This window comes from Hirundo rustica, chromosome 1, assembly GCF_015227805.2.
Source record: "Hirundo rustica isolate bHirRus1 chromosome 1, bHirRus1.pri.v3, whole genome shotgun sequence".
NCBI classification, from domain to species: Eukaryota; Metazoa; Chordata; class Aves; order Passeriformes; family Hirundinidae; genus Hirundo; species Hirundo rustica.
In genome coordinates, this window is record NC_053450.1 from 98,389,272 (window position 1) to 98,413,005 (window position 23,734).

The window sequence follows — 23,734 nt, forward strand, 5'->3', positions numbered from 1 at the left end:
CTCGATAGCTCAGGTTAATCACTCCACAAATGCTACAAAAGGTTCTGATGGAAGCTGTATTATTTTACTGTAAGGTTGGAAAGGCCCGTTGGGCTGGATTGAAAAGAGTGCTCTGGAAGCAGCATCTTTAATGCATTCCAAAACATCTAAAGGAATTTCCTGAGCCTGCTTGCAGGGTGAGACCCATTCACCATCACTACACAGATGTTTTAATCGAATTGGCAAATTATTATTACCAACAACCATTTCAGGATTTTGCCAAAGCTTTGTGTAGAACTAACTTCTCTGCTGTGGACTCCAGGATGGCGTGGATGAATGTAGATGAGAGATCTGTGAAGTTGGGTTTTAGAAGATGAGGTTTATTGTAAGGGATATGAGGCCTTGCTCTGAGCTGCCAGGCTGCAGCTTGTGGCAAGACCTAGGAAAGTGTGGGAAGGGAGAGGTAGGGAGAGGAAAGTCCTCGGGAAAGGGTGCCAGGCAAAGAGACTGTCCAGCCCCCTTGGGACCCCTTCTTAGGGGTCTTCAAGGTGGGCTGGAACAGGACTTGGGCCAATGGGGTTACAGATACCTGATACTGCAGGGGAGGGTTACAGGTGTGGGATGAACCATACATTGGGGGGTGAGACAGGACATTCCATTTGACCTCTGGGTCTGGCTGCAGGTGACCTTCAGCTGGTCACATAACTGTTTTCCCAGACATCCAGTAGCTAGGACATCTCAAACATCAAAACTTACTTTCAATTCTATCTCACTTACAGACTTCACATTCTCAGAATCTAAGCAATCATATTTATAGGGCTTTCTGGCTTCATCCTCCCCAACAGCTCTGGAAGTAAATCTCTTAATATTTTTTTCCATGTGGATTCCCAAAGCCTAAACTGTGTGGGCGAAAGGATGGAAGAAAAAAGCTGCCATAGTGTCCTGGTTTGGGACAAATTTGGGAGAAAACCCCTGTATAGGGTCCCTCTAAGGAAGCTGGCCTTTGCCAGTTTTTGAATGATCCCCCACCCAGTGCTTTCAGGGTGGTTTTTAGCAGTCCGTTGTATCTTTCTGTTTTCCCTGAAGCTGGTGCATGATAGGGGATATGGTACACCCACTCAATGCCATGTTCCCTAGCCCAGTTGTTGATGAGGCTGTTCTTGAAATGAGTTCCATTGTCTGATTCAATCCTCTCAGGGGTACCATGCCTCCAAAGAACTTGTTTTTCAAGGCCTAGAATGGTGTTACGGGCCGTAGCGTGAGGCACAGGGTAGGTCTCCAGCCATCCTGTGGTGGCCTCTACCATTGTGAGCATGTAGCGCTTGCCTTGGCGGGTTTGGGGAAGGGTGATGTAGTCAATCTGCCAGGCTTCCCCATACTTATACTTGGACCATCGCCCGCCATACCATAGGGGCTTCACCCGCTTGGCCTGCTTGATGGCAGCAAACGTCTCACAGTCATGGATAACCTGAGAAATACTGTCCATGGTTAGATCCACCCCTCGGTCTCGTGCCCACTTGTAGGTGGCATCTCTGCCCTGATGGCCTGAGGCATCATGGGCCCATCGAGCTAGAAACAACTCTCCCTTGTGTTGCCAATCTAAGTCTATCTTTGACACCTCTATCTTTGCAGCCTGATCTACCTGCTCATTGTTTCGGTGCTCCTCATTAGCCCGACTCTTGGGGACATGGGCATCTACATGACGGACTTTGACAGGTAGCTTCTCTACCCGAGCAGCAGTGTCCTTCCACTCATCTGCAGCCCAGATTGGTTTTCCCCTACGCTGCCAGTTGGCCTTTTTCCACTTCTCCAGCCATCCCCACAGAGCATTGGCTACCATCCACGAATCAGTGTAGAGGTAGAGCTTTGGCCACTTCTCTCTTTCAGCAATGTCCAGGGCCAGTTGAACAGCTTTGAGCTCAGCGAGTTGGCTTGACCCACCTTCTCCTTCAGTGGCTTGTGCAACCTGTCTTGTGGGACTCCATACAGCTGCTTTCCACTTTCGTTTCATCCCAATGATGCGGCAGGAACCGTCAGTGAAAAGAGCATAGCGTGTTTCTTCTGCTGGCAGTTGGTTGTATGGTGGAGCTTCTTCAGCACGTGTCATTTGTTCCTGCTCCTCTTCATCCATGAGACCAAAGTTTTCACCTTCCAGCCAATTTGTAATTATTTCCAAAATCCCGGGGCGATTTAGGTTTCCAATGCGGGCGCGCTGAGTGATGAGGGCAATCCATTTGCTCCATGTGGCATTGGTGGCATGGTGGGTAGAGGGAACTTCTGCTTTGAACATCCATCCCAGCACTGGTAGTCGAGGTGCTAGCAGGAGTTGTGTTTCAGTGCCTACTACTTCTGAGGCAGCTTGAACTCCTTCATAGGCAGCCAAGATTTCCTTCTCTGTTGGAGTGTAGTTGGCTTCGGACCCTCTGTAGCTTCGGCTCCAGAATCCCAGTGGTCGGCCCCGAGTCTCCCCAGGCCCCTTCTGCCAAAGGCTCCAGGACAGGCCATTGTTCCCGGCTGCTGAGTAGAGCACGTTCTTCACCTCAGGTCCTGTCCTGACTGGGCCAAGGGCCACTGCATGAGCGATCTCCTGCTTGATCTGGGCAAAGGCTTGTTGCTGCTCAGGGCCCCAGTGGAAATCATTCTTCTTGCGGGTGACCAGGTAGAGAGGGCTCACAATCTGGCTGTACTCAGGAATGTGCATCCTCCAGAAACCTATGGCGCCTAGGAAAGCTTGTGTTTCCTTTTTGTTAGTTGGTGGGCACATTGCTGTGATCTTGTTGATGACTTCAGTGGGAATCTGACGCCTTCCATCGTGCCACTTTACTCCCAGAAACTGGATCTCTCGAGCAGGTCCCTTAACTTTGCTCTTCTTGATAGCAAAGCCAGCCTTCAGGAGAATCTGGATGATCTTCTCTCCTTTCTCAAACACTTCCATTGCTGTGTTTCCCCACACAATGATATCATCGATGTACTGTAGATGTTCCGGAGCCTCACCCTTTTCTAGTGCAGCCTGGATCAGTCCATGGCAGATGGTGGGGCTGTGTTTCCACCCCTGGGGCAGTCAGTTCCAGGTGTACTGCACGCCCCTCCAGGTGAAAGCAAACTGAGGCCTGCATTCTGCTGCCAAAGGAATGGAGAAAAATGCGTTAGCAATGTCAATTGTGGCGTACCACTTTGCTGCCTTGGACTCCAGCTCGTACTGGAGTTCCAGCATGTCCGGCACAGCAGCACTCAATGGTGGAGTCACTTCGTTCAAGGCACGGTAGTCCACAGTCAATCTCCATTCTCCGTCAGACTTGCGCACAGGCCTGATGGGGCTGTTGAAGGGTGAGTGGGTTTTGCTGACCACCCCTTGTGTCTCCAGCTCATGGATCATCTTGTGGATGGGGATCACAGCATCTCGAGTTGTTCTGTACTGTCGGCGATGCACTGTTGAAGTGGCAATTGGCACTTGTTGCTCTTCCACCCTCAGAAGACCTACAGCAGATGGGTTCTCTGATAGTCCAGGCAAGGTATTCAACTGCTTAACACCCTCTGTCTCTACAGCTGCTATCCCGAATGCCCACCTAAATCCCTTTGGGTCTTTGAAATACCCATTTCGGAGGAAGTCTATGCCCAAAATGCATGGAGCTTCTGGGCCAGTCACAATAGGGTGTCTCTTCCACTCATTTCCAGTCAGGCTCACATCAGCCTCCACCAAAGTAAAATCTTGTGAACCCCCTGTCACCCCAGCAATGGAAACAGATTCTTCCCCCACATGTCTTGATGGAAGTAATGTGCACTGTGCACCAGTGTCAACTAAGGCCTCATATTTTTGTGGTTCTGATGTGCCAGGCCAACGAATCCACACAGTCCAAAAAACACGGTTTTCCCTAGCCTCTACCTGGCTAGAGGCAGGGCCCCTCTAAGCCTGATTATCCTTATTTCCCTGGGTAACCGGAGCTGCTTCTTTCTTGCTGGAACTTCCTCTCATAGTCTTGCCATCCAACAATTCATGCAGCCGTTGTGTCATAGCATCAGTAGATTCTCCATCCCATCCTTTCATGTTTTCTCCACAATCACGCAGGAAGGACCACAGCTTAGCCCGTGGGATGCCTTTTCCCTCTCTATCTAGGGAACGTTTGCGTGTGGTGCCAGAGCCCCTAACTTGTACTGCAGAGATCTGGAGAATGTCCTGCTTGAGTTCTTTGTGATTCTCCTCCATCTTGTCTGCTAATCCCCACACCTGTGTTTCCAGAGCTGCAATTCTTGCATGTGTTGGACCATGCACAGCATCTGCATATGTTCGTAGCTTCTTCGCCATATCAAGCACGGTCTCCTCTGTCTCATCCCGCTTCATTATTGCTAAAGCAGAGGAGTATTCTTGTGGCCCAAGTCGTACAAGTTTTCGCCACATCACAGGTGTACATGGTACCAAGTCGGGGTTCCTAGTGTTTATGTCATCTGAGAAGACAATCTCCGCCACTGCCATTTCCCTCAAGCGCTAGATCCCTTGTTCAATGGTTTTCCACTGGGTTTGCTGCATATAGAGATCGTCGGCACAGAGATATCTTTGTGCCACACTTCCCAGGACCCGTTCCCAGAGACTGCAAGGACTAGCCTCCCTCATCATTTCTTGGTCAATAACTGGATCATGTGACAGGGATCCCAGATGTCTCGCTTCAGTGCCATCCAGTATTGTAGCCTCGCCTGCAGCATCCCAAAGACGGACTAACCAACTAATTATAGATTCATCAGGTCGTCAAGTATAATCCTTTCTTAGGCCACGAAGGTCCTTCAGGGAAAAGGACTCAATAGTATCTCCTGCTCTTGCAGCAGTTGGTCAGGCTCCTGATCTTGTAGCAGTTGGTTGGGCTCCTGATGTTGCAGCAGCTGGTTGGGCTCCTGATCGTGTGCTAGTTGGTTGGACTCCCGATCTTGTGCCAGTTGATTTGGCTTCTGATTTTGTATCAGTTGGTTCGGCTTCTGACTGTGTATCATCAGTTGCTTCAGCTTCTGATTGTGTGTCAGGTGGTTTGACTCCTGACTGGGTGTCAGGAGGCATTGAGGATCCTTCACCTGAATCATCGTCCACTGGTCGATCGGTTTTGTCCGTGTGCTTCTTTCCCTTCTTTACTGCAGCAACTGCCGGTGTCTTAGCCTCACTGTCTGGTTTAGCTGCAGCCTGAATAGCTGTGGGGTTGGCTGCAGCCTGAGTGACTGATTTATCTCCCTGCTCCCTTGCCTCTATCTGCTGCCCTACAGTGTTTAGCGGTGTGTGACTCATTCTAGAAAAGCTATAAACCATATAGAGGAAAGTCACCAGGTGAAATACCAGGAAGGTGGTGTCTTTAACGTTCAGGAGACCCTGAACATTCTCCAAAAGTGATGTAACTGACTCAAAAGAGAAGAAGGAAAGAAGAGGCTGAAGAGCCTCATCCCCTACTCCTCCTCTAACAAACTGGGTGCAATTGTTGATAAATCCCCAAAACATGCTGCTGGAACTAGGACGCAGAGTAGGACGAAAAAACCATAAACTGAACATACCCAGAACAAACTCCAGTATCTTTATAAGCTTCTTGTAAACCATAATCACCGAACCCAGCAAAATAACTATTCTAATTTGTGCATCCCTAGTGTAAAAGCTGTATGTTAGGGACAATATTGGAGCTATTTCTGGGTGAGAAAACAAACCTAGGGACCAGAAAGGTAGTAAGACCTCAAAAAAGCCTAGGGAACAGAAATGCAGAAAAGACTCCATTCTAAGAGACATTAGGAATTCAAGAAGCAACATGGCCACTGACTGTTTAATCCCCACCCAAAGGACAAACAAAAAATGCAGTTAATAATAATCAATACAAGTTTTTTCCACTCTCTCGTGCCCCGCAGTGGGCACCAGTTAGAAGTATGTCCTGGTTTGGGACAAATTTGGGAGAAAACCCCTGTATAGGGTCCCTCTAAGGAAGCAAACCCAAGTGGCCCCTCCCTCCAACCGGTCCGGTAAAAAAAAAACCCTTTGGAGAAAAGTGGAAAAAACGATTTTACTAAACAAATGAAGTGCATACAAGTATAAAGAATGAATAATATGAAACAATAAAACCTCTCCTGAAGTGAGATGGCAAATTGAGAAAGTCCTTGCCGTGGGTGTAGCTTGGCTCTCTCTCTCAGTGCCTCTCCTCAGTCCCAGTCCCTCCGGCGCTGCTGGAAAATGCCGAGCTCCAGGCCCTGGTGGGCCGCAGGTGCAGCCCCCAGTGCTCCCCTGGGTTTTCAGTCCAGAGCAGGTTTAAACAGTTCCAAGAAAAAGGAAAAAAAAAAACAGTCCAGGGAACTTCTCTGCCCTAGCTAGCTGAAACTAACTAAAAGCAAAACAAGATCTCTGTCCTGCAGTCTCTCCAAGCCTCCGCCGAACACCCCGTCCGCAGAAGAATGTGGAGGAGTCAGGCAGTTTTCTCAAAACAAACTCCGCGCTTCTCCTTGCTCTTAGAACCAGTCTTAAAGGCACAGGACTCAATATACAGCACAAACAGAACAGACAATTGGGGATACAGGCATCATAAAGTTACCCTAGGACACGTAGGTCAAAGGGAACAATAGGATTCCCTGCTAAATTTGCTTTTAAAAGGCTGTGAAAGTATTCACTTTCGTGTCCAAAATTGGCCTGAGCTTTGCATAACTCCTGAATCGCTTGTTGGGGGAAGGGGTCCCAATTACTGTGGACAGCACCCCCCCTTTTTGACCATTGATATGTGACAGGGGTGGCAGAAAAGCTGGGATCACTTCCTGCTTCCGGGTTCCCGGCTCCCCCCACCTCCCCTCCGGGAGGTGGGAACTGGGACTGTGGGCAGGGAAACCGTGGGAACCAGGGGCAGGGAGGGGCTGGATGCTTGAGTCACATGGGGTGGAGTCAGAGGGCAGAGGTTTGAGGGTAGGGGCTGGAGTCAGAGGAGGGGGCGGTGCCAGGGGCGGCATTGAAGAAAAGGAGAGGTCTGGGGATAGGAAGGGATTGCGAAAGGGATTGTGGGAAGGAGGGACAGACAAAGAGAGAGGCTCCTCGTGACTCAAGAACACATGGCTTCAGCCATTTTGGGGAACAAAGGAGTCCTCTCCATCTTGTGACGCCCCCCTTCTGAATTAAGACTAGTTTGGGATTTGCTAAGATGGGGGTTTTGAGCACTCGAACTGCCTGCAAAAGTAATCCAAGCCCAGGGTTTACAAACTGGGGAAGAAGGGAGTTTGGGGAAAAGTTTAGATTTTAGGTTTCTGTGTTCCCTTTAACTGTGACTGGGAAACCGAAAGTTTAAAAACCTCGCTGGAGAGAAAAAAAAAGAGCCGAAGGGAAAACAGTTACCTTTTCCACCACCCCAGGCAGCCGAAAGGAATGTGCTATTAAAGCACCCTGAAGGTTTACTCTGAAAGCAAAAGGAAAAAAAACCCTTTTCCCTGAGGAACAATGCCTTTGAAAAGATTTTCCCTTAGAAAACCAAAAGTGGTACTCACCAAAAATCCAGTGTTCCTTTCCTTTCTTTCCCAATCACTCCTTATGCCTAATGTCGGAAAACAACGGGAGACAAGCCACATCCGATGATGATCAACAAGTCTCAGCTTTATTTAGATTAATAGCAAATATATAGTGTCAATAATTAGTTCATACATATTACAAAACTATAGCTTATGATTGGCTTATGATATTTTGACGCATGTTCTTTCTGTAATCAGCCTTGCGGTTACAATTTTCTTAATCTAGCATTTTCAGTTCCTTAGCCTAGCATTTTTCAGCATTTTTGTACTAACAACACCCTTGTTGTTGTATCATTCTAGTGCTCAAGGATATTATATCCTTGTTAATCATCACGTACACCACATAGACATAGTTACATTCCAATCGACTTAACAGTATCATGGCCCTTGCTGTGCAGCCATGCATCAGAAAAATTCTCCACAGAAAGATTCTCCACATTTCCCCCGTTTTCTTTAAATTGCACAAGGAGATGCTGATTAAACATTTTCTGAACTCCTTGTTGTATCAAATTTTGCAAGGAAATACAAATACAAGGCAAACAAATAATCAACAAAACAATCACAATGCTTACTACAATGACTATTTTTATCATCGAGGTCAGCCAAGGTCCTAATCCCAAAGAAGCGAGCCATCTGTCTAAACTCCACCCTTGTTGCAATTTTAATTGTTCTGTCAATTTCTGTAAACTTGATATTTGAGCATGAATGGACTGAGAATGGTCAGACAAATTCATACAGCACATTCCTTCAAACTCCTCACATCCGTGACTTTGTGCTAAAAGCAAAAAATCAATCGCGGCCCTGTTTTGCAAAGTAGCATGCCTGACCGAATCTACATCTACTAATAAGCTACTTAAAGCAAGAGACGTGGCATTAGTTTGTTTTGCTAGCCAACACCCTAATTTATTAAGAGTAGCCAAGCTCTGAGCTGTTCCTACTCTTGGGGCAAGGACAGATGCAGCAATTATTTTATCTGGGGACTAAAATTCCATGTCTGATTTACACTCCGATGTAAACTGATGGACCATTCTTTTTGTTCGCATCTGAGCACTTGTTTGATGTAAAATCATAGATGTGTTCGGGGTAAGCAATGATAGTCGTCCTAATGTGCATGGACTACCTTTCATCCGAGAGGGAATGCCTGCCTAGGCCCTGTCACCACAAATAAAAAACATTCTAAAAGGTAATTGAAGTGGTGCTAAAGTAGATACAGAAACAATAGGAGAAGTATAGTTACACCAGAGTGTGGAATTTCGATAAACTGCCAAAGAAGAGTTAACTATTGTGGTATAGTTTTTTCTAGAACATAAGGTTCTACTGGTAAAGTTAAAAACAACACATCCATCAGCCTGAACTGATCCTAATAACTAATCTCTTGTGGCTCTAAGGCTGCTAAAGGTAGATAAGGCACCCATTTGTCCCAAGCACCTACTGTTTTTCGGGAATTGTTCCTTTGACAAGTAGGGATCTGTGAAGGGCAAGGCCATTCATCAACAGGCAATCCTACTAAACATGTGGAAAAAGGATTTCTGGGGGATGAAAGAGAAAGACATATTGCTTCTTGATTGGTTAAATTAGCCAAAGTGACCCATACATTTGTTTTTGGCTGTGGGGGAACCCACCAAGCACTTGCTATACAGGAACAAAAGAACAGTAGGTACAAAACTCTCATGCTATCATCTGTACAACAAAAGCAACAACAACAACAACAAATTATTAATCTTTAATTAACAATTCGCTAAACAGGCTATTAAAAGTACAAAATGGTCTATTGTATATATAACAGAGGGTAGGTTCAGTCACTGTCAACAGGAACTTCTGATGAAGGCGAACCAAGCCGTCTAGGTGTAACTGAGGATTCCTGATGTCCTCCACTTTGAGGTTTTGATGCTGGCTTCGTCCACTGAGCTGGAATCCACTCAGGTCCTGTAGGGGTAGAAACACAAAGATATCTTCTTCCTCAATATAATACTTTCACTGGACCTTGCCATAAACCTGTCTTCAAACATTTGTATCTAACCCAGATTTCTGTTGGTTCTGTCTTGTTCTCACTAGGGCTGTCAAAATGTGTGATAACTGCTGGTACCTTTGATGATCTAAATACACACAAATAGTTCAATACAAAAAATGTTTTAGCTACACGTTCCTGAATATCTGTGATATGGCTAAATTTTTCAATATAAGTTTTTAAAGTACCATTTGCTCGCTCTACAATTGCTTGCCCCTTAGGATTATGCGGTATTCCTGTAACATGCTTCACACCCCATTGTTTCAAAAAGGTTTGAACCCTGCTACTGACGTAAGCTGGACCATTGTCTGTTTTTAGCTGTCGACAAACTCCCATGACTGCAAAACAACTAGTTAAATGTCTAATTACATGAATAGCCCTTTCACCTGACTGAGGCGTAGCCCAAATATAATGACTGTATGTATCAATTGTCACATGAACATATTTCAGGCGACCAAAACTATTAACATGCGTGACATCTGCTTGCCACAGTTCATTGGCCATTACTCCACGAGGATTAACCCCTGTCCCTAGCCCTAAACCTCCATTATGGTGACAGCATATGGGACAGCTTCTAACAATTGCAGTGGCTTCTGCATGTGAAATGTGGAATTCTTTCTGAAGTCCTTTTGTGTTCTGATGGAAAATGGAGTGAGCCTCTCGTGCTAACACATGTTGAGGCAATGGCACGGTTATGGCTGTAGATACTAGTTCATCAGCTCGCTGATTTCCTTCTCCTAAACCAATGTTCCATTTATGACTCTGAATATGAATTACTGCATAGGGTTGTTCTCGCTGGTGCAAAGCTTTATTCAACTGCATCAAAAGCTGATAGAGTCTCTGATTTCATACTTCTTTGATAAAGGCATCTTCTATTCGTGCAACAACACCTGCCACATATAGTGAATCAGTCACTACATTAATTGGTTCTCTGAAATGAGATATTGCCCAGACCACAGCAAAGAGCTCTAGTGTCTGCAAAGTATCGGCTTCTTCTGCTGACAGCATTTTTTTTTCCCAAGACCCTTCTTTCTGCCATATAATGGCAGCCTTACGGGATTTCTTTCTGGCATCTCTATATACAGTAAGTGCTCCCGGTATGGGCCTGTCACTTCTTTTAGGAACTAACATCCATTTCTGCATCCTTACCCATTTCAGTGGAGGCTTGCTGTTATTAGGTGCGATAGTACTAGTTCTGCCTAATAGCGCTTCCTGTAATTCAGCAGAATTAACCAAATACCAATCTAATGTATCTCGTTGCAGTGGCAGAAAAATGGTATCAGGCTCCAAACCCATAACTTGTACTACACGTTGACGTCCTTTCTTGATAAGTAGACTCAATAGCTCAATTTTTTGCCATATAGTCTTTTGTTGTTGTAGTGGAGGCATAACCCATTCCAGCACCCATTGTTCTCCCGTTCTCTTGAGATGCTGGACCAATGCACCCATAAAATGAGTGGGGCCCAGCCATATGGCTAAGTCAACAGGAAGATCTAAAGTTCTCTGGCGAACCTGGCCCTGTAAAATGCACTCAGCAATGAGTTGAATTACCTGCTGCTGTTGAAGGGAAACAGTCACTTGTTGTGTGGGGTCAGTCCCTTTCAGCAAAGGACGTAACTGATCAATTAGTTCGTTGGGAATTCCAACTATAGGCCTGAGCTACTGTAAATCCCCTAACAGTTTTTGTGCATCATGTAATGTAGTAATGTTGTGATGAAATTGCAGCTTTTGGGGAGTAACCGTCTGTTCTGTTAAAATCCATCCTAAATACTTCCATGGAGAAGATAGCTGGATTTTTTCAGGGGCTACAATCAGAGCTTGTTTAGCAAGAGTCTGTTGAATTTGGTGAATTTGTAAATCCGAAAAGGGCTGAGGTTGTGCAAACAAAAGGTCATCTATGTAATGATAAATGATAACTTGAGGCCACTGCTGCCTTAGAGGTTGTAGGGCAGAATTAACAAAAAGTTGACACAAGGTGGGGCTGTTGCGCATGCCTTGAGGTAACACAGTCCATTCAAACCTTTGATCGGGGTGCTGACGATTTACAGCTGGTAACGTAAAAGCAAACCTAGGTGTATCTTGAGGATGCAATGCTATAGTGAAAAAACAGTCTTTTAAGTCCACTATTAACAAAGGCCAATGTTGAGGCAACATAGCTGGGTTAGGCAAACCTGGTTGAAGAGCTCCCATTGGTTCCATTTGGGCGTTCACTGCATGAAGGTCGTGAAGCAGTCGATATTTTCCAGATTTTTTCTTTATGACAAATATAGGGGTGTTCCATGGGCTGGTAGACAGTTTCAGGTGACCTTGTTGAAGTTGCTCTTGTACTAAGGCATGTGCGTGTTGTAAGCTTTCCCCTTTCAATGGCCACTGCTTAACCCACACTGGAGTATTTGTATTCCAGGTGAGAGGAATGGGGAAAGTCCAAGCAGCAGCCATTATCCCAAAGGGTGATCATTGGTGAGAACAATACCAAGTTGTGCCAACACATCTCGTCCAATTAAACACTGTACTGTAGGTGGAAGTGGTGTAATTGAAAAGGATGCTTGTGCATATTTCCCATCAATGACTACAGTGAGCGTCGGTGTTCGACTAGCTAGAGTCATTCCTCCTACTCCAGTCACTGTTGTGGCAGCTGCCAGGTAAAACAAACAATCCTAGCATAGTCGTGGAAGAGCGCCCTAGCAAAAGTCCACCTACTGGTTGTCCATTGATTATAATAGGTCCTATAAGTCTCGTGGGGATCTTGAGAGGATTTGTGGTCATTATAGTGACATCTACTGTGGCTGCCACGTCCATGCCGAGGCTCCCGCTGGTGGCTGGTCGCAGTTGTTTGTTGACATTGCAGCCGCTACTTGTGTCCCGGCGCGGCAACTGTTCGCGCTGCTCCTCAAGTTTCCCGACCTCCGTCGACAGGCGCTGGTGTTATGTGTGTCAACGCGGCATTTTGCACACCAAACCCCTGCAGCATTATACTCTCTTCAGATATGTCCGCTACTTCTGCAACAAAAACATTTCATGCGAGCACTAGAAGGTGGGGTGCGAGGACCAGTGCTAGCCGTTGCTACTTGAGGAGGAGCAAGAGCTGCCATTACCTGCGTCTCAGAAGCTTTTGCCTGCTCTTGTAATCCGAGCCCTAATTGTTTTATAGCATCAACTAAAAATGCCTGCGTTCTTGATGGCACAGTTGCTGCCTTTTCTAATAAATCAGCTATTGACCAATCCCCTGCCATAGTATTTATCATTGATCTAGTGTGTGAATTGCTATTTTGTAAAACACACTGTTTTAACAATGCCCCTTTCATGTAATCTTGAACACCTGCTCTATCTATGGCTTCTGCTACCTTGTCTACAAAGGACCCCAAGGTTTCCTCACGACTCTGCTTGATTCCCATATATATGGGTAATCCCCCTGGAGCTTTAACCTTGTCGATGGCTCTTCTTGCTACTGCTATAGCCTCTCGACACTTGTCTGGTCCCATAAGGGCTTGAGCCTCCATTCTTTGATAGGGTCCTAGCCCTAACAATTCATCTAACGTTATACCTTGTAGTAGATCACTTTGTCCCTTTTGCACAGCCGCTGAGGCTTGTGCTTCTGCCTGCCAATGTGCAGTAAATAACAAATGTTGATGTTGCGTAAAAATGAGTCGGGCTATCCCTTTTATATCTGCTGGCAACAAGACATGAGCATTAAAAAGATACTCTTACATTTGTTTTGCAGGCTCACTAGTAACCCCATATTGCTCAACTGTAGAGCGCAGCTGCGCTAACATTTTCTAATCTAAAACTGTAACTGTTGCTTGCAAACCTCCTGCTGGATTTGGCGTAAAAGTAACTGGAAAAGCCAAACAATCAGAGGCAGCTTCCAGCATATCTTTATCACCCTGCTCAGCGCCTTGCCGAACCAAGGCTGCCTACACTTCGCGGCGTTCCCTTGCCATAGCCCCCGCAAGGTCAGATTCTGCCCCAGGGATAGGCTCTTGGCTATCTGGGAACATGGCCACCTGAGGCAATACGGGGGTAGCATTCTCGGGGCTGCATGGAGGCTCCCTTATGTTGTTGGCTCCCTGTCTAGATTCTACTTCTGCCAGAGGAGGTGCTGAGGCTGGTAAATGTATGGTAGTGAATACGGGAGGATTAGGGGTACTAGCGCCTAAGAAGGGATTATAATCTTTATTCTTTTCCTGAGCTGATACTACTTCTCGAGCTGCCCTTTTTTCTGCCTGACATAACAACAACTCATTATGTACCACCCTCCATAGTTTGCTCATTTTCTTGGCTGTCTTATCATCGTCTAATATGAGCTCCCATAGCTTATCTCCAAATCATCTCCATTCCACTAACTCATGAACAGTATGAGGGTTAATAAAAAAACCCTTGAGAATAACCATATTCTAAAAGTTTAGGTAACTCTTTTCCTAAATTTAATCCTTTAATTTGGCGTTTCTGCAAGAACGCTGTAAATAAATCATTTGCTGCTTGCCTGTCTATAATTATGTCAGCGCTGTTGCAGCTTCTCCAGGTCTCGGCAGCACGTATCGGCTAAGCCCACCTCTGTGGTCGCTTAGGGCACGGAGCACTCCCAGGTTCTGTTGCTCTTAAGCCGTCCTTCTGCTTGCAGGACCCGAACCCTACGTTGTTCCCAGTCGTGGATCACGTCGGGGTCACCATTTGTCGGAAAACAACGGGAGACAAGCCACATCCGATGATGATCAACAAGTCTCAGCTTTATTTAGATTAATAGCAAATATATAGTGTCAATAATTAGTTCATACATATTACAAAACTATAGCTCATGATTGGCTTATGATATTTTGACGCATGTTCTTTCTGTAATCAGCCTTGCGGTTACAATCTTCTTAATCTAGCATTTTCAGTTCCTTAGCCTAGCATTTTTCAGCATTTTTGTACTAACAACACCCTTGTTGTTGTATCATTCTAGTGCTCAAGGATATTATATCCTTGTTAATCATCACGTACACCACATAGACATAGTTACATTCCAACCGACTTAACAGTATCATGGCCCTTGCTGTGCAGCCATGCATCAGAAAAATTCTCCACAGAAAGATTCTCCACACCTAAGGCTGACCCTTTTTGGTGCAAAAAGAGCTTCCAGTCTTGGTTCCCAGGGTCGGCTTTCCATGAACATGTGGTCACCTTCTCTGGGAGCAGCCTGCCATTCGTGGGGCTTCTTCGCAGCACTCTGATGGGTTTTTTAAGTCCAAAGGAAAAAGCTACAGCCCTGGCCTGTGGAATCCTGTGTTTCGGAGACTCTACAGTGAACACCAAGCCTGATGGGTCTGTCTCTCTGCATGGGTGGGCTACGCTTCGTGACTCATGTGCCTGCATGAGATTCCTTGGCCACGTGCTCCACGCATGGTTCTTCCAGCTTTCTGGGAACCTCTTGTGGCTTCGAGCCCCACGTTTAGGCACCAGCTGTGGTGGTTCTTTAGAGAGACCCAGACAACTGTCGATGGCAAAAGGCAAGAGCTTGCTCTTTGTCCGGAGGGGGGAAATTATAGCTTTATTTGTTCCAGAGCTCCTTTCCCGCCCTGGCCGTTGCCAGAGAGAGACTGGCCCTGGCTGTCCTGGGGCTTTTTCCCAGGGGGGACGGGCCCAGAGGCAGGGACAAGCCACTACCCAATCAGGGACAAGGTGGGAGTGGAACAGAGTGGGGTTACATTCCAGTGTGGGGGTTGGGCGCAGGCCAGCAGGAACAAACCATGTGATACAGTTTCCAAGGGGGAACAGGAAAGAAAACATTACAAACCCCCATATAAAAATGAAACACAATATAAACCAAATTAATACACTGTAACACCTTTGGAAAGTGAATAGTTCTTGGGTTCACTATGGACCTTGTTTCCATGACAGGTAATTGAAGGATTCAGTACCAAAAGAGACTGATATCCATCAAATGAGTAATTGTTATATAGGTGAATCTTTTAGAAATATAAAATATCATCTGGGTTTGATTTGTTAATTACTGTTGTGGTTTTTTTTTTTTCTTAATCCGTGTGTATGCAGTAGGTTGTTTAGAAGTTGTTTAAGGTATAAGAATTTGCTAGTAATTAAAAAGAGAAATCAGTAATAACAACCAGTGTAAGGTGGTTGGTTCTGTTTCTCTCTAAATAAAAACTTACCAGTTACTTTTTCAACCCATTAATGACATGCACAGTTTCTTTCAACTTGAAAAACAGTAACACAACATTCCATTAGACTTGAGATAAACTCTTCATAAGTACAAGTTGATTGGCATTTTTTTTTTGTTTCAGTTTTGTTTCAGCTTGCATATATATGTATCACATTTCAATAATAAGGATTTGAGAATGCTGCATACCAGACAGAGAAGTGTGAACCATAGCAGCCAAAGTAAATTGTTTTTCCTTTAATTGTTAATTTTCCCATCCAGAAGCCCTAGACAGTAGGCATACTTCATTGAGAGCCAGGAATCTCTACAACAACCTGTGACTTGTGCATCAGGGCAGTTTTTCAACTGTTTGACAGGAAGCTCCAGTAGCTACTTGTTGCTATATTATGTGAGCTTTTGTGAGATGTTTACAGCTCTGTTGCTGAATTCTCACAGTATGTTCTGTAAACATCATATTTTCCACATTCCCTTCTGATGAGAGTCAACTGATTGAGTTCTAGCCTGGTCAGTGGGAGGGAGAGGCGGTAACCTTGTTCTCCAATCCCTGGTCATTCTTCAAAATCTATATAAGCGAGGTTTTTGTAAATAAAGAAGTCCTTCAGCCTTCTTCTTGGAGTCAAAGAGTGTGTATCATTTTCTCTTTGTGTCCTCTAGCGACAGCTACTAGCTTAAGTGAGCTGTAAGGAAACCCTAAAACTACATGTTAAATAGGTACAAATGATTTCCTACACCCCCTTCAAGGGCACTTGCTTAATTCTGCTGGGCATAACTGCAGGGGGAGGGCCTCTGAGATACTCAGTTTGCTTCTTGACTGATGGAGTTAACATCTTTGCTCACCACCACTGAACTTGAGCTGCCCTTACCATCTTCAGACACATACACATACTTTGGAGGATCATTTCTCATGAGAATAGAGGTGGTTTTCCAAACTGTCAGAACTGTTCTCCTGAATCTCACCTCTTCTACCTTTGCCTGGCCTGGCTGTGGCCAGTGATCTTATTGCAGAGAAAGGAAAACCAACTGTCTTAATATTTGCGGATAATTTTATACTCCTCTGTTCCCATTCTGATTGGTCAGTGCTTTTAATATGCTTTTTCTCAGAAACCAGTGCTGGGTAATTAATTAATGATATCCTTGTTAAAACCCAGTTAATGTATAAATGGGTGTAGTTTAAGTGGATCTCAAAATTGTAAAATATGAAAATACACCCATTTTTCACATTTTGAATCCTTTTCTGCACTAAATCTTGTCCAGATAAAAATAAACTGTGACTATTAAGTCACTTAGTTTTTCCCTGCTGCAAGTTGGGTGTTGTACCAGTGGCAAGAAAAGTAACTATAGACCAGATCTATTTTGAATCCATTCTCAGGTAAGCAGTTGAAGATTTGTCCAAATGAGAAATGCAGATAGAGACCCTTCATATGAAAAAAATTTGTTATAAACATTCAGGATAAATCTTTGAATGTTCTTCTCAAAAATAAGCCAACTGTCTATAGGCCCCTTAAATGTACTGCCTTGAGAAAGGTTTTCAAAAATTCAGTCAAATGTTTGTAATAATTAAAAGCTGGTAGAGAGAAAATGTTCACACTGATATTAATAAACTAATTCATTGAAGTCATGAGAGGTCACTGGCAAAACAGTTTAACACATTGTTTTTTTGTCATGTTAGGTGTTTCAGTTTGCAAAATCTGTGCTTTTGATGTACCAAATCCTTTCAGAAAGATTGAAGGAGAAAACAACAACAACAAAAAAAGTTGTGTTTTATTAACATTTAAAATAAATTGAGCTTTGCAAGCTCTCTGTAAAATGAAATCTATTTTAAATCACCACAATGCCCATTCTGGGATAGTAAAGCAGATGTCACCCAGCAGGATATCTATAGTTGTGGTGTTGCCAGGAGTTCAGTTAACGAGATCAGTTCATAAAGGTGAAAAAGAGATGTTTTTCGTGTATATATTCCTGAAAAAAAAGTTAAATGAAGGTCTTCTCATAGGCATAGAAGAAAAAGGGACTCAAACCCAGTGAAAAAATTAAAGGCACTGCAGTGATGTTTACTTGCATGTATTTTCTAATGAAACCATGTATTAAATCCATGTATTAAATCTCAGAAACAGAATAATTTTCACATTGCTGTGGTAGTTTTCCTCTTGTTTTGTGCTGAATTGAGATCACTTCTCATTATGAAGATGCTATTTAACTGCATTGCCCTTAATGTTAAAATTTCTGACAAGGGGACTTCTTGCTCTTGTTTTAATGAAGATAACTTCACTGTAAATTGGATGGGACCCATACCATGCTGCTGTGAAAGACATTTAAGACTACAGTAAACTAGGAATGTGTACTAAAACAATGAACTTTATCGTCTCTTCTACTTTGTTTCTTACTTAGAGTAGTAATGTAAATTGCTAAAATAAAGATATCAACAATAGTAATGCAACAGCCATGAGTTTAATACAGTGGTAAATTAAAGTGTCTTGTCATGCTGTTTTGTGAAGATTATTATTTTGGAGTTATGTGCATTGTCACAATGCTATTCATTACCCATAATCTGGAAATACCATTGTGTAAATAATGTATTTCCCTGGTATTAGTGGTTTTATGTAATTCAGATAAACTTTTTGTTTTCAGATATGTGCAGTTCTTAAGTGGCCTTCTGTCTGGATCTGTGAAAATGAATCCAACCCCTCTTTTCCTGCACTACGTTATCCTTCGTGACATCCCAAACTTAGATGCTGGGGGAGGTAAATGACCTAATTTTTCCTATTCAGGTGTAGGATCAAAATCTTGTTTCATTTTGGAACTTTCTAGAAAGCCTGCATGAACCACAAAATAAAATTAATATCTTCTTGATATCCATCCAAATATTCCCAATAAAGTAACCAGAAGAGAAGCATTTTTAGAGTAAAATTTGGAGCAGGTGAAATTAATTTCTTGTTCTTTGTTAAATGAATAGTTGACAATATTTATGTCTGCCTCTCTCTGAACAGTTGTGGTCTCTATTACTGCAGAGGATCTGAGAATCTGGTCAGGTTTCACAGTCATTTCCTCTTTGTTTTGGAAAATGATTATAAATATAATCTCTTTTCTGTTTTGAGATTGGATTTTGTGTGGAAAAGCTGTTTGGATAGGGTGTACTTACAGAATTACACAGAATCATTGTTTTGAAAAGGACCTCCAAGATCGTCGAGTCCAACCTTTGATGCATCATCACTTTGTCAACTAGATCATGGCACTAAGTGCCATGTCCAGTAATTCCTTGAACACCTACAGGGATGGTGACTCCACCACCTCTCTGGGCATTCTATTCCAAAGTCTAACAACACTTTCAGTGAAAAAATTCTTCCCGCTGTCCAAAAGGAATCTTCTCTGTGCAGCTTGAGGCTATGTCCTCTTATTGTATCATTAGTTGTCCAGGAGAAGAGGCTGACTCCCACCTTGCTACAATCTTCTTTCTGGCAGTTATAGGGAATGATAGGGTTTCCCTGAGCCTCCTTTTCTCCAGCTTAGACAATCCAGCTCCCTCAGCCACTCCTCACAGGACATGTATGGAGACTCTTCACCATCTCCCTTGACTTTTCTGGACACACTACTGTACTCCAATGTGTTTCTTGAAGTGAATGGCACAGAACTGAACACAGTAGTTGAGGTGTGGCCTCACCAGTGCTACTAGCATGGCTTGTTATCCTAAGTGGCTTTATAATTAAAATGATAAAATGAGATAATGTGCTAGAGCACAGTAAAGGAATCCAACTTTAATCGTTGGACTTGATGAACTTGGAGGTCTTAAGGATTTATGATTAAATAACAGTTTTGTCTTCCTGCATTTTTATTATCCAAAGGTCTTTTGTAATATATTTGCATGAATTTGCAATGATTATATTGTCGTTGTTTAGTCTGATTTTATTTCTAAAGTAACTGTGTAGGGGTTTTAGTATTTATTCTCTTTTTGTGGGAGGGAGAGATTAGGAGAAAAAAACAAAGCAGGCTTAAGCTTAAAAATGAGCAAAAAAATAGTTTTATTAACACACACTAAAAGAATGAAAAAAAAAAAAAAAGAGAAAAAGAAAACTTTAAAACAGAATGACACTTCAGAACACACTTTTCTCCTCTTACAAACGATTAACTTTCTTATTGAACAACATAGAAAGACACAACTTGAGATTTTTAGTTTCACTATTTAGACATAATTACTCATTACTTTTAGGAGAAGAGCCTCTCTAAGATTTTTTTAGAAGATGTTTGCCACAAGACAAAACAGTCCAGTGCTCCCAATGTCACACATCTACTGCCGCCTGGAGTTTTCGCAGACTGTGATGTTCTATCAGCAAAGCTTCTCAGTGTATCTGGGGTACTATTTACAAATACTTCTTCTAGTCTAAAATCATCTTTGTCTCAAAGGCTGAGAGCTCCTTTTAACCCAGGAGCGGCTTTAAAGTTCCCAAATAAATCTCAGTTACATCAGTCCTCAATTTTGATTAGAATAGCATTCTACCCAATGACACTAAGATGCTGCGAAGAACAGTCTATTTCTCCATAGTTTACCTTAGAGAAGTCTGGTTAAAAATGTCCACTTCTTCAATCCTCTTCCAATATTATTAGTTCTTTCACTTCTAATCTAACTGACTTCATTTGGTGTCTGTTCCACATACCCTCTGTTTTCTTCCTTCTTTCTCTCAAGGAAGAATTGTGCTTTAAAAGTTCCATATTGCTAGGAAAGGGTTAAATCCACCTGGGCCTGCAAGGCCCATGTGTAAGCGCCGGGCTGCATGAGGCTGAAGGAAATGCAAAGCTGTGCTGATGGAGGAAGCTAGTAGATGTCCTTTTTTCCACCCCTCGGTGTCATCCATGGCGGTCCGGCTCAGAGCTACCACAATGCTGTAAAAAGGCTTCAGCCGGGCTACTCCCATGCAGGCAGCAGCTCTCAGAAGCTCAGATGGGTTCAGCCCAGCCGTCCAGAGAGCAGTGGGGCCTGACCAGGACCCTGCTCTCCATGTGGGCAGCAGTTCTCAGAAGCCCAGCCGGGCCTGGCCCAGCTGCCCAGCTGGCAACAGGAGGCCTGACCTGGGCTCCCCCCACTCTCCATGTGGGCAGCAGCTCTCAGAGGCCAGGCCAGGCCTGGCCCAGCCACTCAGAGAGGCAGCACGGTCTGACCCAGGCCTGCCCGCTGCCTATGATGTTACCTCATGGCTGATTCCAAAGTGAGGGAGAGCAGATTAGTTTTAAATGTGCCTTCCAAATTCGCATCGACATTTCCCATTGGTCAACCTAGCTGCCAATATCCCAGCCAGCTTTTTGATAGGTTCCTGTCCTCCCGCCAAAAACCACTCTACAGTCAGGGCAGGGAAAAACATCTCACATTTCTCTATAACCAGAAAAGAAAATTGTGCCAACCCATGATAAACTGTTTTAATAAAGTTTGGGTATTGTTTGCTCTAGGTAGAAATTTAAGGGCCTTATTAATTTTGAAACAAAACTGAAGATCAAATAATTTGTTTTGATAATGTTTTTATTTTATATTGGGGATTTACTTTCTTTTGGCCATTATCATTCTTCCATTAATAATTTTGTTTTCTTGCAGAATTTGTTTCCTTCCTTACTAGAACCCTTTAAAGTCCCTCCCTATTGAATTCAGAACTTGTCTAAAATAAAATAAAATAAAATAAAATAAAATAAAATAAAATAAAATAAAATAAAACCTTTTAGCCAATCTTGCTTTGAAGGGTATTTTGGCAGCTCAGCATTGCTGCTTGTGTGCCGTTTTGCTCTGTCTGGATGTGCATGAAGCTTCCTAGTTGTAATTGTTTTTCTATATCTGAATATTAGAAAACACCCTTTTGTGTTGGCTTCTTTTCAGCTTGTCGGCCTTTCCTGAAGTTATATCAGGCTATGCAACCAGTTTATACATCTGGAATATAGTAAGTTGTAAGCATTTTCCATTGTGTTTGAATTTAGGATTTAGTTTTTCCTGATTGCAGAAATACATAGCCTTTTTTAGTTTTCTTTGTGGGTTTCTTGTTTGTTTGGTGGTTTTTTGTCTTTAAACCATGTATTTTATTTTTTTTTTCTCCTGTTAAGTAGCATAGGGTCAGAAAGTCAAAGTCGAATCTGCATTGCTATAGACCCTGCCCAGCTTTTGAAGGGAGATATTATGGTGAGTTAATTGTATCAAATGAAAATCTATTGATGTGATATTTAATTTACATCTTGGACTTGTTTTGTGTTCTTGTAAAAAAAATTATTTGTTAAAATGCCTGGACATACTACAGTCATCATCTTTGGCTTTCATGGGAATAAAAACTCTTGTAAAGGGTTTTTAGGAGGAAATAATTTTCAAAACAATAGCTCTCAGCATTCTCTTTTAATAGGATCACCAAGTCCAGTAAGGCCTGTATTGTTCTTTTCTTTATAAAGATTACTGGTGGGGAGTATTTGTAATTTGGCATTAAAATATCTTGTCCTATAATTTGTCAGGCTGTGTGCAGAACTGTAAAACTACCTGCTATAAAGAAAATACCTAAGTAATTCTAAGTTGTTCAGGCACTCAAGGAAGTGTGATACCAAGTAATTGATAAGGTCTGAAGTCTGGCTGGCATAGAGTTAAATTTTGCAGTAGTCAGAGGGGCATGGTTTGGACCCAAAGGTTATTTTGTATCACCTCACATTATTTTTCAGGGACAGGGGAAGGGCTTCCTTTCTGGTCAGATAGCATGGAGGAGAAAGTGCTTGGTTATTGCTGGGGTTTCTGGGAGGTAGGGAGGAGGAAGAAGGGGAGAGGTCTGTGAGCAGTCATGTGTGAATTGTCTGAGTTTTGTTTACTTGTACCCTCTGTCATTTGTATTGTTGCTGTTCCTGTTTGTGTGTCCAATTCTCCTCTCCAACTTGCTGCGGCGGGGCGGGGTGGCGGGGGGGGGGGGGGTAGTGTCTGAGCAGCGTGTGTAGTTTGGAGTGTTTCAGTGGGAACACTAAATTGGAAAACAGCATTCCTGAACCACAATACCCTTATTTGGCATCCAGTGTGAGGTATAAAGAGTTAGGATAGCAACAGGTCTGCCCAGAGTGAGTTTGAAACAAATTTCATCTAGACATTTTGTTGCATTAGGTCCAGAGCCACTGGTCACAATGTTGCTTGGTTTGTCCATGTGGTGTGGTACCTAACTGTATGTATTTTCATACCTCATGGTATTTTTCAGATCAAGGAGAGGGATCGGGATTGTTTTGTTGATGCACTGTGTGATACCAACTTATGATGTAGTGACCTCAAGGACAATGAGGGTCATTTGGGATGTGTATTGAGTGCTGCTCTCCTGCCCTTACCTCCAGCACTACCTTTGGGGGTCCATTAATAATACCCAGTTTGTGGGGGGAACACAGGAGAATGATTTTCCCCAGCTTTTCACCTCCTTTTTCTCTCTCAAACCTGTTACAACAGTTTTTTGAGAATTTTGATTTCTCCACAGGTATTTAGGAAAGCATGTTCTTGTGGCTAGGTCTGCCAGCTCTCCTCAGTCTGGGCCACGTCATGTTAAAAGTTACAGGAGATTTTTAGGAGGGTCTTTCAGAGATCTGCCTCGAGGGTGGGTTGTCATGAGTGACACGCAAGGTAGGAGAAAATGAGCCAGCTTCTGAAGGACTATTTTAAGTTCACCCCTGAACAACTACAAGACTCTGTTGAAGTGATAAAATATGCAAAAGAAAAAATGCTGTGGCAGTTCCAGAGAGGCGTGAAGTTATGCAATGTGCTGGGCTCTGGCTGTTGTTTATTGGACATTGCTCATTACCAGACAACACCCTCAGGGTGAAGGGAGGAAAGCAGATCAGTAGGCACTGTTGGCCACTCAAATTGCAGCTAAACCACGGGAACAACATGCTGGTAGCATTTGCCCCTATACAGAAGAAGAAATCCAAGACTGAATTAGTTGGCATAATGAGTGATGAAGAAGCAGTAGGGCACTCCACAAGAGGAAGAAGCAGAGCTAGAGATAATCACCTGATCCCTGTCCCTGGGTGAGCTATGAGCTCTGGGTAAGGATTTCAGCCACGAGCTGGGTAGCCCCTGGTGACGTGGCTAGTCCGATGCTGGGATATTGTGGCCCATG

At 43.6% G+C, this 23,734-nt stretch overlaps 1 protein-coding gene across 3 annotated transcripts in view; it reads left to right on the forward strand.

Moving 5' to 3' along the window:
• TNS3 (tensin 3) overlaps positions 1-23,734 on the forward strand; it is a 238,915-nt gene that overhangs the window by 73,686 nt on the left and 141,495 nt on the right. For all 3 annotated transcript variants that reach the window (XM_040081081.1, XM_040081145.2, XM_040081154.2), the window contains exons 9-11: positions 18,267-18,379; positions 21,493-21,553; positions 21,714-21,789. In XM_040081081.1, coding sequence (XP_039937015.1) covers positions 18,267-18,379; positions 21,493-21,553; positions 21,714-21,789 — 250 coding nt within the window. The remainder of the gene's footprint in view (positions 1-18,266; positions 18,380-21,492; positions 21,554-21,713; positions 21,790-23,734) is intronic.